The sequence below is a fragment of the Aplidium turbinatum genome, chromosome 3 (assembly GCF_918807975.1).
Source record: "Aplidium turbinatum chromosome 3, kaAplTurb1.1, whole genome shotgun sequence".
In the NCBI taxonomy this organism is placed as follows: Eukaryota; Metazoa; Chordata; class Ascidiacea; order Aplousobranchia; family Polyclinidae; genus Aplidium; species Aplidium turbinatum.
In genome coordinates, this window is record NC_137474.1 from 3,634,658 (window position 1) to 3,648,377 (window position 13,720).

The 13,720-nt window shown below is 36.0% G+C and overlaps 1 protein-coding gene across 3 annotated transcripts in view; it reads right to left on the reverse strand.

Moving 5' to 3' along the window:
* LOC145767580 (rap1 GTPase-activating protein 1-like) overlaps positions 1-13,720 on the reverse strand; it is a 96,704-nt gene that overhangs the window by 73,493 nt on the left and 9,491 nt on the right. For 2 of the 3 annotated variants that reach the window (XM_082579431.1, XM_082579427.1), the window contains exon 5: positions 1,850-1,975. In XM_082579431.1, the coding sequence (XP_082435557.1) occupies positions 1,850-1,975 (126 nt within the window). Of the gene's footprint in view, positions 1-1,849; positions 1,976-3,661; positions 3,775-13,720 lie in introns of those variants that run through there. The other variant, XM_082579432.1, reaches the window with a different exon arrangement.

Here is a 13,720-nt window from a genome sequence, read left to right on the forward strand (position 1 = left end):
ACACAGGTTTCACCGTGGTCGATTGTTGTCTCACAATGAAAATGCAAAAAATGGCAGACGGGAATCGAACTCACGACATGTCTCACTGCAATGTCTGCTTACCAACAAGACTGACATGACGTAAATCTCTACCGCCATCTAACAGTTCTCTAATCTTTGTCACAAAACCACGTGTTGCAGAAACAGCCCAACGATGGTGAGCTGGTCTGAGTGATGAAACGATTTAACTTCGTGCAATCGTGTAAATGGTCACAAGTTCAAATCTCAGTAACATCTCTTCTTTTACAAAAACGGTATTTTTTTTATCTAAACCAGACCTGAAAATTTGTAGCGTCGCAACAGATTCCTCCTTCTCAAGTAAATATCATGCATCGTATTAGGTTTGATATTTTCAAATATAAATTTTAGGATTAGCAGAAATAAAACAAAACTATAATGGGAATTGAATCTATTAATATGTATTGAAACTGAATATGCTGAAAAATAAATTTTAATCTGACAAAGATAAAAATAAAACATATCGAAAACACAAAAATGAGTAAACCAGAGTAAAGATTTACAGTACACTTCGATGTTAACATTTCAAGTAACCAACTCCTTTTAAAAAGTACTGAAAACTTGTGGATCCATGCATTTACTTGAACCGCAACAAATTTAAAGCTAAAAACCATAAGACACAAATTGCTTAGAAGTATAGACACGTGCATACTTTCCTTGCACAGAGTGAGCCTGATAACAGATCTTCTCTGCATCAGCTAAAATCACCACTTAAAATTATTTTACATTCTTTATTTGCAAAAGTTAATGTTTGATTAACTAACCAATGCCTTTGACAAGAAACTAATAAAAGTTTTGAGAAAGTGCTTTGATGAAAAAAGCGTCAAATAATAAAAGACGCGTCAAAGCGTCAAAACTACCGAATGAAACTTCTAATACCCACTGTACCAAACGGTTGAAGGCATTTTCTGAAACATCAAAGTTATCAGGAAACACTCAAACGTTGTTGGAAATGGAAATTCTCTAATATCTCTTGCTAATTAATACAATGTCGGGTTTGCCCCTATGTCCTTCCTACAGCATACATAAAAAGTTTAATCATTCAAGAACGTGGATTCAAAAGAGGACGCGGCAACGTCAGACGTCACTTCCCAGTCAGCAAAACTCGTCATTTTTACATTGATTCAACGGAAAATAACGCATTTTGCTGTCTGGATTTAGCTTACACATCCTTCCCAGCATACAAAATTCCAAACATACCGTATTCCTTCGAGTATTGACAAATTCAATAAAATCTCTACAGTTTATGTTCAAGACACTAGTAGCAGTCATATCCAAAACACTTGTGTCATTTTGCGAAATGCTTGACAATGGCATCCCAATAAGATTTCTATCGGTTTAAATTCTTTAGTTTTATATAAAGTCACACATGCTTCACCTTTTCTCTTTGAAGGTGATAAAAAAAACTTTTCTGTCAATCAACGTTTGCTGTATTTTGGGGTAGAACATCTGCCCTAATACCATTCCATGGTAAACGTGCTAAAATATGAATTGTATGCTACTGCAAGCACATTTTTACAAAGCAAAATGTTGTTGGGCTGTTCTTTATCACACATCCCGTAACTCGTTCTCAGATTATCAGCCGCCAAATGCAGTGTGTTGATAGGAAAAAGACGAAAACATTCGGTCGCAAAGACCGCGCTTCAGCATTCACGCAAATTGTCAATGAAAACTTCTGTGAATATCCATCGTTATAGTAACTTGTATTTTATGTGATATTGAACACTTTCATTTCGAAATAGAGACTCTTGTAATTATTGATAAGAAAATTATCAATGAACAGACAACCTACTTTCTACATTTGAAGCAGTCTTTGTGATATTGGACTCCGTTGACGCAAACGTGGAGATCGGAGTTGGAATTGAGGATAAATCCGCATCCGTGACACTTTAATCCGCCTGTTCCGTCACTGGATGATCTGAAAGACAACTACAGTGAAACTTTCATTGATAAGACATTTAAATTCCCAACTCAACATTACAAACTTAGTTTAATGCAGACATGTTGTGTTCTCAGAGCAAACAACCATATCGAGAGGACTAGCTACGTTTCTTAACACACTGATAATAACAGTTTAGTGTTTCCACACATCGCTGCTGCATCCATGGTTGATACTGATTTTTCAGACAGCTTTAGTGAAGCTGCATAAAGTAGCCACTGAAGACACCACAGACGAAAAAACACACATTCAACAGACAAGAACGCTGGCTTTCGTTGGTTATACGCGATGCTCGTTACATATGAAAGTGAGCTTTGGCACATGAACAAATAGTAAACGATTTGCACTTGCAATTGCATCTGATATAATAATAGCAATGCTTGTTTTGATATGGCGCTGTATCCATCGCAGAATGCATTGCCCCTCGGCGCTTTACAAAGCAGACAGTGTCAATGTGGACGTATAGAGGCGCAACTGAGTACAATATTACCCGAATCCATTCCATTGCTCATTGCTCAGTGCCAAGCAAGAATTAGATTCAGTAGTATTTTTAAAAAGTTTTTGGTATGACTCGACAGGGTATCGAACTCATGCCTACCAATTCAGAGGCGGACGCACTAACCATTCAGCCTCCAAACGGGTTATCTATGAGATATCCCATATCATAGCCCAGTTATCATATCACATCCCATATCATATCCCAGACAGCGAAATTCTTCAAGCAAAAAGTGAAGGATTTTTCTGTCTGGGTTATAGGTCTACGGTTGTGCGTCATACACAAGTCATATAAAACTATATTTCTCCAATGCAAAACCTATTGCAAAACAGGAAGATTGTAATCCAGTCTTTGGTTTGTTTCTTTAATAGCCTGGCACTCTATCTACTACGCATATGACGTCACCGTCACGGTAGGATGAACGAACAATACCAACCGAACAGACAAATCGTATCACGTGACCCAGGTTTTTGCTTCTGAATTTGCTAAACAAGGGATTCTCAACAGTATGACCTTAGTTTACACCGAGTCATATTCTGAAGCTAAATTTACCCCATCAGTTTCTTTTAAATCATATTTTGGCCGTTTTTTAGTTCATTGCGTAGTCTATCTTTTCACATCAGTAGATTTGCCCCATTGATAAGAGATACTTACACCTTGTGACAAACAGGGGCTCATATAACAATGCACATTGCACATGCAGACTGTTTCCAAGAATTAAACTATCATTGTTTTTTTCTTTTTTTTGTGCAAAAAAGATCTTCACCTGCAAAAGCCGTTTATTGCTATGTGTGTTGCTTGTAATAGCACTGGCATTTATAACCACCTTAAACGATTATAATGTTAACTTAAGCTTAAAATTATAAACGTCTTCTTATGCACGCCTGGCGACCTTCAAACAGCCGTTGGATTGTGACATCAAAAGTACGTGCTTTTTGCAAGACACTTAACAACATTTTGGAAAGTGGATGGGAAAAATGACTTCCTTGCCTTCCGCCCACTTAATTTACAATCTTGAACCCAGTTAGTTTTATATAAACTTTGCATTAACTACATCTGCAGACGTTGAATCAATGGAAAGAGGAATCGCTTTGTATTTGGAAAATAGCCTACCAGGCATACTCCTGCCTGAATGCAACAAAACAAAAACATCTGGTCCGTGTTCATACTTTCCAATAACTGAGTGCTTCCGAAAGCTGAAAGATTTCTTCCTTGTGATAAACCCGGAGTCAGTGTTAGACCGTGACAGTTTTGAAGGCATTTTTTAGCAACAATATTCAGCTGAAAATTCGAACAAACAATTTTAACAATTACAGTAACAGTCAGCTGTGGAGAACAATGGCAGGTTAATCTGATCAAAAAATAAAGAGCCCAATATGTAGATACTAAACATATATAATATTTATAGCATTACAGATGAAGACAGTTTAGTTTTCGAAACATTTGTTTGCTGAACATTAGTTTAGTATCTACATTTTGGGCTCTTTATTTTTTGATCAAATTCAACTTTGTTGCTAAAAAACTGACTTTATTACATCACGATATGATTAACAGCTGCCACAGTATACCAGTACTATTGTTGTAACATGACGTTAATATTATGACTTAAAAATGATAGCTTTTGATCAAAATATAATAAAGGTCTAGGTCGCTCAGCAACGTACTCAATATGAGTTTCATGTCTTATAGACTACAGACCTTACTACCCAAACAAGATCATTCAAGTTTTTAACCTTACAAGGTACTGTAACCTGTTCTGTCCACAGTTATGTGAATACTAAATATCGTATAATGCAGCGGGTACTACTTAAAGCGAGCACTTCAATGAACTAAATGAAAACTTTGATCAATGATGTGACGGTATTACTTTAACACAAAAAGTTCTCAAACATTGGTGCTCATTTACTTCTTATTGACTTTTTAACTAAGAAAAGTCTTCCCATTAAACTTTTTCGAATTGGAATCTCCATATTTAGTTCGTAATCTATCTTTCTTTATCGGCCTTTTCCTAGTGATTCCTTTGTAAAGTTACTTGTATTGACAAAATACTGACAGACTTTCAGCTAAATTGCAAACTCTTTTCACGACCAAAAACAAAATCTTGTACACAATTCAATCAAATAATCTTATTTCAGGAGACATATCGTAACTCTTACAAAAATTCTTGTTCGTTTAGCTTCTAATCTACCAGTGTTCAATCCCAACAACGCCAGGCATATGGAGGTTAACAGGAAGTTACTATCATATCAATGCACCAACGTGCAGAAAGGAAGTCTGCCTCTCTCGTAGAAATGGTCAATTGAGCTTCTAGATTGGTATAAAATCAAAGCAAATCTTACTCAGCTGCATTGCCAAGTGGTGAAGGCCCTGGTTCGACGTTTGACAGGACGCCGGTTCGATACCGCTCAAGAGCATGTGTCATGTGTTTACGACACTTAAAATGCATGCCGTCGATTGCGGAGTGACGCCCCTTCGACTGTGGCTTTTGGTTTTTCTTCATGATTATGAATAGTACGAGACTCAATAGAAATGCCTAGTGCCCTTCTTAGGGCTATGGCCTGCTCATCTAAGTCTTACTCAAACGCTTTCTAACTCAGACAAGAGCTGACATTTAAGCATCAACAAAAGCAAATGACGCTGTTTTGACTGCATAAAAAGATCTATGGCTACTGAGTGTGATTTCTATTTAGATATTTCCTGCTTTCATTAGCATTTAAACGCAAAACGCTTGGAAAACAGTGCTGCATTTCAGTTTTTTAAAACTTTGAACGAAAATTGAAAGCTGAATGCAATAACATGTACCCAATACCAATAAAAATTCCGGCTTTGAAACATTAGGAATTTAAAGAATACCGGGTGTTTTCGTCGTTATCGAGCTCAAAACAATTCCGTTCATGACCTAAAAACACCACCTAGACTTGTCTGTTAACGTTGCTGGTAACGACCAAGGTCTATACTTGTTGTAAACCGCACCCTTCAACTTGCTTACGTTTATTATTCAGGTGGTACTGCTAGTTTACGTTTATCAAATCCTGGCATTTGCACAACGTTCTAACCTCTTAGTGTAATTTATTAAGAATCGATTTCGCTATAGTAATAGCATCTTCAGCTTATTCAAATAGAATCTGATTTTATTATTCAGAAATTGATATTTTTATCGACTCATTGCATTATTGCCTTATCAAGAAAGCGAATCAGTCTCTTTTTTACGTTGATGCAATGTAAAAAGGTATTGATTTTTGGTATGTGTGAACATTACGGAAAACGCAGTTACGTGACACTAAACCGAAGCATGCATTTTATCATCGAGGGAAATAAATCATTTTTCAAGCTATATGTAAAAACAATTGAGAATATTCAATCGATTAGACAAAAGAAGTATCGGTCGATAGAAATTTTTGATTGATTTTTTGTTAACATACTTATCAGCTCAAGTCAGGTAATACTAACACACAGTTTGCTTCATCTAACAACAAATATCACCGCTACTATGCTATACATTAAAACGTAAACTAATGTAAAAGTGCCGGTTTTGTTGTATGAATAACCTTTATTGCTCTGCACCTAAATAGCATGTTATACACAAAACTATGCTTAGCAAAGACAAATGTCATACAGCTATTCATTAATAGAGGTCTGCATCTGAACACTATTTTTTCATTAATTACAACATAAAAAAAATAATTTGCTGTTCAATCACGGACAATTAAATGCCACAACATGTGTCTCCATTTGATCTAATGATGATCACTGATGATATTTCATCAGCACCGAGTGCGGCCACGTTGTAACTACATAAAAATATCAACAATTAGCGTTCAGAAAAGCAGTGAATATTGTTGCACAATGATGAATATGCTGCTTCTGCAAAGCAACATACACGCAGCTATATGGGATAGACCGGACATGAATCATTGAAGTGCTTTGCACATAGCAAGTGAAAAGTTTAAGTAAAATCTTAGCATCGCCGATGGGTGAGTGTGTGTGAGTGTGAACGATACTAAAGAGGGCGCCGGTTCGACACCTCTCCAGAGCATGTAGTCGTGTCTTGGCAAGACACTGAACGGATCTCATTTGCCTTTTGTTAGGACTGGTGTTGTGGTTGGTTGCTAAAGATTTGTATAAAGTGAACAAAAACACATACAAAAAAGAAAACGTTTCTAAAATTGCAACAACAGTTGATACCTTTTTATCGCACTGCAATAACTAGCTCATGTCAAAACCCAAAATTGCAACACGATAAAATTAGGCAAGAGTTCACAGTAGATTGTACTTGTTGTTATAGCCTACCAAAAACATGCTAAACTAAGTACTAGTGTGTTTGAATTAAAATGAAGCTAAACGTTGGTCAAACCTTGGGGGATCACACGGCTCCATTTATTGCCATATCTAATGAACAAGATTGGATTTTATCTTTCCAGATAGTTATCATTCTTTTTTACATCGATTCAACGTCGTCAGAAAGAATCAATATAAAAAAGATACATTTTGTGACTGGGTTGACGCTTTTGATATAATATTATAAATAGATTTCTAAGAATTGCGCGACTTTTTGAAGGAACTTTTGATAAAATGTTAATCTAAATTTCAGTTAAAGCCCTATATTACTTCACCTTTAAAGTCGGAAGTTACATTCAGACAACATATTTTCCTCGTCTTTTAAGAATCATAACACAGACAAAAGTCTATCTATCTGCATATCTGCCCAATTGTCGAAAGTATATTGTTAACAATACTTGATAATTGATATAGATAAAGACAGTATAACTTTCTGAAGTTTGAAAATCATATTCAAGCGTTCATGCTGTATACATATACTCTCTTTTTTTTCTAATTACTAATTCGCAATGGAGCATGAGGGAAAATTCTAAACAATTCTATTCTGCTGACGATTGGTGGCAGTCTACCTTCTTGGACAAGGTGGCAAGAAAAAGATTTCTAAGTTTTTAAGCCACGTAAAGTCACAAAACCGAACCTGTTTGAAAGATAAACTGTGCAGAAAACGATAACAGGAATGATAAGGAACTTTCTACCTCATCTTTTCTCCGTTTGTTAACGTAACTAAACCTTAAATAAATGTATGAACAACTTCACCAACTGGTTCCACTTGTATATCATATTACTGCATCCTTTACTAAAAGGAATGTTACCAACACAAGGTGGGTCTATTAAATTCTATTTGTGTAGTATGTCAATATTTTCACCACTGCGTTTGCATTCATGTTAGTGACTAGACGATATACGCAAATGACTGACATAACTTGTAATTCAAAAAGCAGCACAACAGAACATTGAAGTAAATGTATTGCTTAACCCAGGCCCGTTGAGAGGATAATGTGGGCCGATACCAATGTGGTCTTCGGATCTCAAGTCAAGACACTTCGTAGAAAAACTCACTGTATCCAAACAATGCGAGGTGGGTTCTTCAATTTCCCGGGCCCTTTAGAAAGGTTACGAACCCCTGAAACCACCCAGACACGGGTCTAAAAGTACCTCTTGGACCCCCTGTCAACGCTACTAGCTCAAACTAAACCTTGTCTCAACTAACACCCATTGCAACCATGTAAAGGTTGGATAAGCGTAACCCAAGTGGGAAAGAATCTAGCGTGGTGTGCTTGCCACATATCCGACTTTGGAATGAGGCAGCTTTTGTGTGCGCCGAGTCCAACACCACAACACGCGTGTCGTTGCTAAAGGCGAAGCGAACGCTATCTGGAAGCAAGTGGTGTGGAATGCTAGGGCTGTCCTGTCACACCAGACGCTTTTATCAAAACGTTTGAAACAAATACATACAGTATTACAAAACTTTGAAGATTGCACGAAACAATCCAACCCATCTAAAGACAATTCTAAGCGACTATTACAAATCTGCCATGTCTGTGCTTGGGTCAGGTAGGGTAGATTTTCATCCTGACTCTTGGATTTTGGGAGTAGATGTACCACCTCATGTCAAATTGTAAAAGTCGAGTAGAAAAAGTGATGATAATAAATGTAGACCAATTATGCAGTAAATCTGTAACTTCTCAACACATCAAGTACTATTGGCTGCGTGTGCTGGCGGTGAGAGTACTGTACGAAGGACATCGGTTCGACGCCTATCGGAGCACCTGGCTATTTGAAGAATTTTTCAGATTTTGTCAACTTTTGGAGACTGTCTGAATGAATTTTTCTAAATATTATTTTAACGTCTTCTTTACTGTCTTTCCCAGATGACACATTTAGTTTTAACATCATCAGACGTGGAAAAACAAGGACAATTTGATTTCGAAAATTTCAGTCAGACTGTTAATAGTTATTTAATTGTCTAATTGAGCGATTTTTAACTTACTGTTTCACATTTTTAGTGCTTCCCCAAGGCGACAAAAAGCTTTAATATGATTACGAGTTAGCAAAAAGTAAAAAAAAAACTTAGAAAATTTCAGTTTTCAGTAGACAGTAGCAGTAGCGGTACTCAAAATCTGCAAAACGTGACAAATCAGGCCGCACAGTAATTTAGCAAGACGTCCAATAACTTAAATGGATGACACGAAAACTGGCTTTTTTGTCTTCCCATCCAATTAATTGGACGGGAAGACAAAAAAACTAATATTAATCTTTAACAATCAGGCATAAACTTGGATAAAAAAAAAATCTAATATCTTATTGGTTATTGCTAATCACACTACGTTTATCGACCTATCGGTTGCATCAATCAATTTCCTCGGTGTCTCACTCGCTTTCTGGCACCCTAAATTTTGTAATTTTTAAGCTGCCTGACTATGACAACTGCAAACGCCCCAATCGTTAGATGTTATGCATTCCTTTGACCTGTCACTTAATTTAACGGTGAGATTACATTTCTATTATGACTGACCAAATCTCCATACGTATAAGTAACATAAACTTTCTCAATTTGCATGCCCATGCAAAAAGCATATTCACATTTAATAACAAAACGCGTACCAGTGCCAGCTCAAAGCTATGATTGACAAATCAGTCTCGCAGAAGGAAAATATAAAAAATGTGGGAATCCTTATATCATAAAAAAACATTCTAAACCTTTTACATAGAATTATGTTTTCTGACTTTGCTATATCAAAAAGTGAAAAACAATCTCAACATTTGGCTACAAATATTAAATGCGATGCGATGACAGAAACAAGCAATTTGCAATTTTACATTTCCAACCTCGTTTCATCTCAACTGGATTTACTTTGCAACAAAACTACTAAATTATCCGAACACCCAGAATACAATAACTACAGTTACTCTTTTACATAAACTCTATATCTCAACGGGTTAAACCAATATTACAAGAGTTACTATGGATGAATCGATGAGTTAGAATCCACCCTGTTTTGTTTACTCATAAATACAGTGCTGCATTTTGCAAGAGGTTTGCAGCTCCAGCATATGACATGCGTTTGACTGTATCTCCAACTGTCCTGATTAGCAAGCAGTAGTGCACATTATCCAAACGTGGAAATAACGTAATGATACGTTATGTCGTTGCTATAAAGAATTCGCCGCTTTCCAGTTGAAACTTAAACGCTATACTTCCTCTTCACCTAACCATCAATTGTAATGTGAAACCACTTCCAACCTCAAATCGAACCTCCTCAGACTAAATAATGAGCCATTCACGCTGGCACTGATACAACAGCTAAACACGAAATTCTAGCGTCAAACTGATGCATTGCAACGTTAAAACAACAGGTAAAATCTGACTGTTCATCTGGGAACGTTGCACTTGCTACAAAAATCATTGATAAAATCTTGTTATCAGGAACAACTTGTTCAACATGTGGCCATGAAAGTTGCCATATATAACTGGTAATCATTCTTGTTTCGTGGGAGAGATATGAATAAACTTGTCTGGCGTACTCCAGAGATTTGCTGTTCAAATTTAGGCATTGACCTGACCACTTAAAATAGCATTTCAACCATGTGATTTTTCTGACACCAGTTAAAAACTGAAATATCCAGCAAATTTTTTGATTATTTCCTGGTTGAACTGGTTTTGCATTGTGTTGATCAACATATTATATTTAAATTAACTTTATTCTGACACACAAACACGTTTTTAAGCCTACGTCATCTTACAATCGTTTAAAAATCAATGATGTGTGTAGCGTTACTTTGAAACAGATTACACTTATACAGCAGATCAACTTTTTCATGGCTCACAATAAACTACGTATTATATTGCGTGGGCGTTTTTAGAGGTTATTGAGAGGCATCTGCGTCTCATATTTCGCATCAGTCAGTCATAACTTATAAACATACTAGCTCTCGCAACAGCACACGCCTAAAAAGTCTGCTGCATAAATTACAGGTATTCTCAAGTAAGCCAGGTAAGTCACTTTCTGTATAAAAAAATATATCCTTAATATGTGCTGTAACTATTCAAGGCCGGGTATTTCTCCAACTCACTTCCGCCCTTCTTTCGCAATATTTTGTCAATTATATCCTATATGACGTCACCATTGTTGTATATTTCAACAAAGCTCACGTGGTAAATTACGACATTTTTGTTTGTAAAGGTATTCAAGTTACTCAGGTACACTACACTTGGCTACACTTACACGTTGCTGAGCTAACAAAATCAATCCTTTCTATATTGATATATATATTGCCACTACATCAAAGATGCTTTTTTTAGTAATAAGAATTGTTAAAAGTGTCCCTAAATCCTCTTAAGTCGCCATGGTTCGTCATTCCAGGAAAATATAATCACAAGCATAAAGCAAAAACCTTGAAATGCTTGGTCCATCTGCACAGAAAAAACCAAAACCTAATTATAGAAATCTTACTCATGGTTTAACAAACAAATGTTTTTTTTATCATAAATCATGAAATTCTCCTTTTTTTGGTTTTTCTGCTCCATTTTTTGCTTGAAAAATACTCCATATCTTTTCAGTATGAAAAAGAAAAATCTGAGCACTTTACAATTTTCAAAGTATTCATCAGAACGTAGGTGACTAGCGTACCAAGTGTTGTCGGAAAAGTGACTAGTTTTGCATTACTCAAGCCACTTTTTTCAATAAACTAAATAAACCCAGAACGCACAAGGCTTGCCGATAACTTTCTTCGTTTCTTTCAGCCGACTGCTTGTGCTTTTTAGCATAATTCAAACCTGCAGGATCAATTACAATTGGTCTTGATTCACCAATGATTAATAATAATTCTCAGGAAATATCGCTAATTTTACAACTTTCACCGCCGAAAAAGTCTTGAACAAGAGTTTAAAACAGTGTAAAACTTATGTTTTTTTTCTCGGTTTCGGCTGCCAACATCTTACTCCAGTTAACTTGTTAGTGATGTTCTATTTAGTTGGCTAAGTTTTTACGCTACTACAGTCAGGACAGTTTTGGTGTGTGCTGGCGTAAATTTTTTCCTGCATGACTTCTGAAGATAAAAAAAGTGCTTTGGCATTAAAACCTGAAAAAACACTGACAGAGAAATGACCTTCTAAAAATAGCCTGTTTTTTGGTAGAAAAGTGACGTTTTCTCTATAGTTCCTCGTATTCACTTCAGGTCCTAGATATAGTTGCTCAAACAAAAATATATATATAAAAAAAAAAAAGAATCACAGCTCGCCTTTAACTGATAAGAAATGTGACTTTTACCTCTTTGTACACCAGTCTGTGAAACAACGTATCTGCCATTATCACACTCTTCCTGCCTGAAACCGAAAATAAATTAACTACCCTTTACAGTTTACACTACAGAGAAGTTCTGCTTTGACTTGTACCTGGCTGACTGAGATATCAATTCATTTTAAATTGATTCCGCGTCAGAATACGTCTAAAAATGTTGAAGTAATTTAAACACTGCATGGTTTACTCTCTAGGAAGTTGATTGTGATTAACAATAGGCTACGGGCGAGTAAACAATGATTGACAGTTTTTACCACGTATGAGTCATATTCCGTTCCTTCCCCCCCACTCGCCGGCTTGTAACTTTTGTTAAAGCAACGTTTGACAACGTTAATATTTTAAAGAAGTTAACTTTCTGTTTTGAAGAAATTTTAGCAGTGAGATGACAAAGAAGACAATAGAGATTTTCTTTTCACCCACAATATCAACCAAAATTTTATAATTTCCAGTACAATTTGTTCTTTTTTTTTAAACTGAAATCAATAGATTTTAGCTCTGAAGCTTCATGATAGTTGTGTCGACTGCTTAGAAAATGAAATCCGTCATTTTCACATTGATTCATCGCCTGCAGACGTTAAAAATGACAGATATTTCTATTACTGAATTATCATCAGAGTAACAACCAAACCTTAAAATCTACTTTCTCTGCTGTTTTGAAGCCTTCGCCAGTGCTTTGGATAGGCAGTGACATTGGCTCGTTTGAGATATACAATCAACAATTATGTATCTTGTACAGTAAAGCAATTCCTGTTTACGGTGATTCAACGTAAAAGGGGAGTGATTGTCTGACAGAACACCAACAGAAGCATTACTTTTTTTTACTACTTTATTTTAGAAATTAACTTGCCCTGAAAACACCTTCGTAAAAGGAAGTCAAAAGTTCAGGCATAGGCTACCTAACAAAATCCTGATATCACCTCATGTGTTGTGATTCATATAAAATCCTGGGAAACTCATGACGGAAGTTAAACTGAAGATCGTGAGAGAAAATATTGACACGAAAGTTTTTGAAAAATAACATCAGAAAAGTAAAACAATGGATATGTTGTTGCTGTGATATTCATCAACACAATTCACTGAATTTAATTTTATTTCTACTCTATACAGTTAACTTCGTTAAATCTACGTTGTCCATGAATATACAGGCCAGCAGTTTGCTTTTCAAGCCTTTGTTTTGTCTAAATATAGCGATTTTAAATTTGTACATTGCTAGTAGTCTTCATAGAGTCGGTAGACTGCAGCCTTACGAATTATCCACATTGGAAAAAAATATTCTAAAATTGAGTTGGGTATTAAAGACAGCAAGCTGTTTTATTTTCAATCTCACTTGAAGTTGTTGAAGAAGTTCAACAATTGATATTTGAACAAGATTTTGCTAAATAGTGTAAGTACGGGGATTTGGTATATAGTGATCACAATTCACTACACAAGCGGCTGATGTGACAAATGTTGGCAAAAATCAACAGCAACACTTAAACTACAGGCGAAAAATGCCTATAGTAACCTAGCCTGCGTTAGTGATTCAAAGCTTCTGCAAGTACTAGAACTAGAATTATTTAGTCAAGCTTTTGAAAAGGTATTCTACTACGA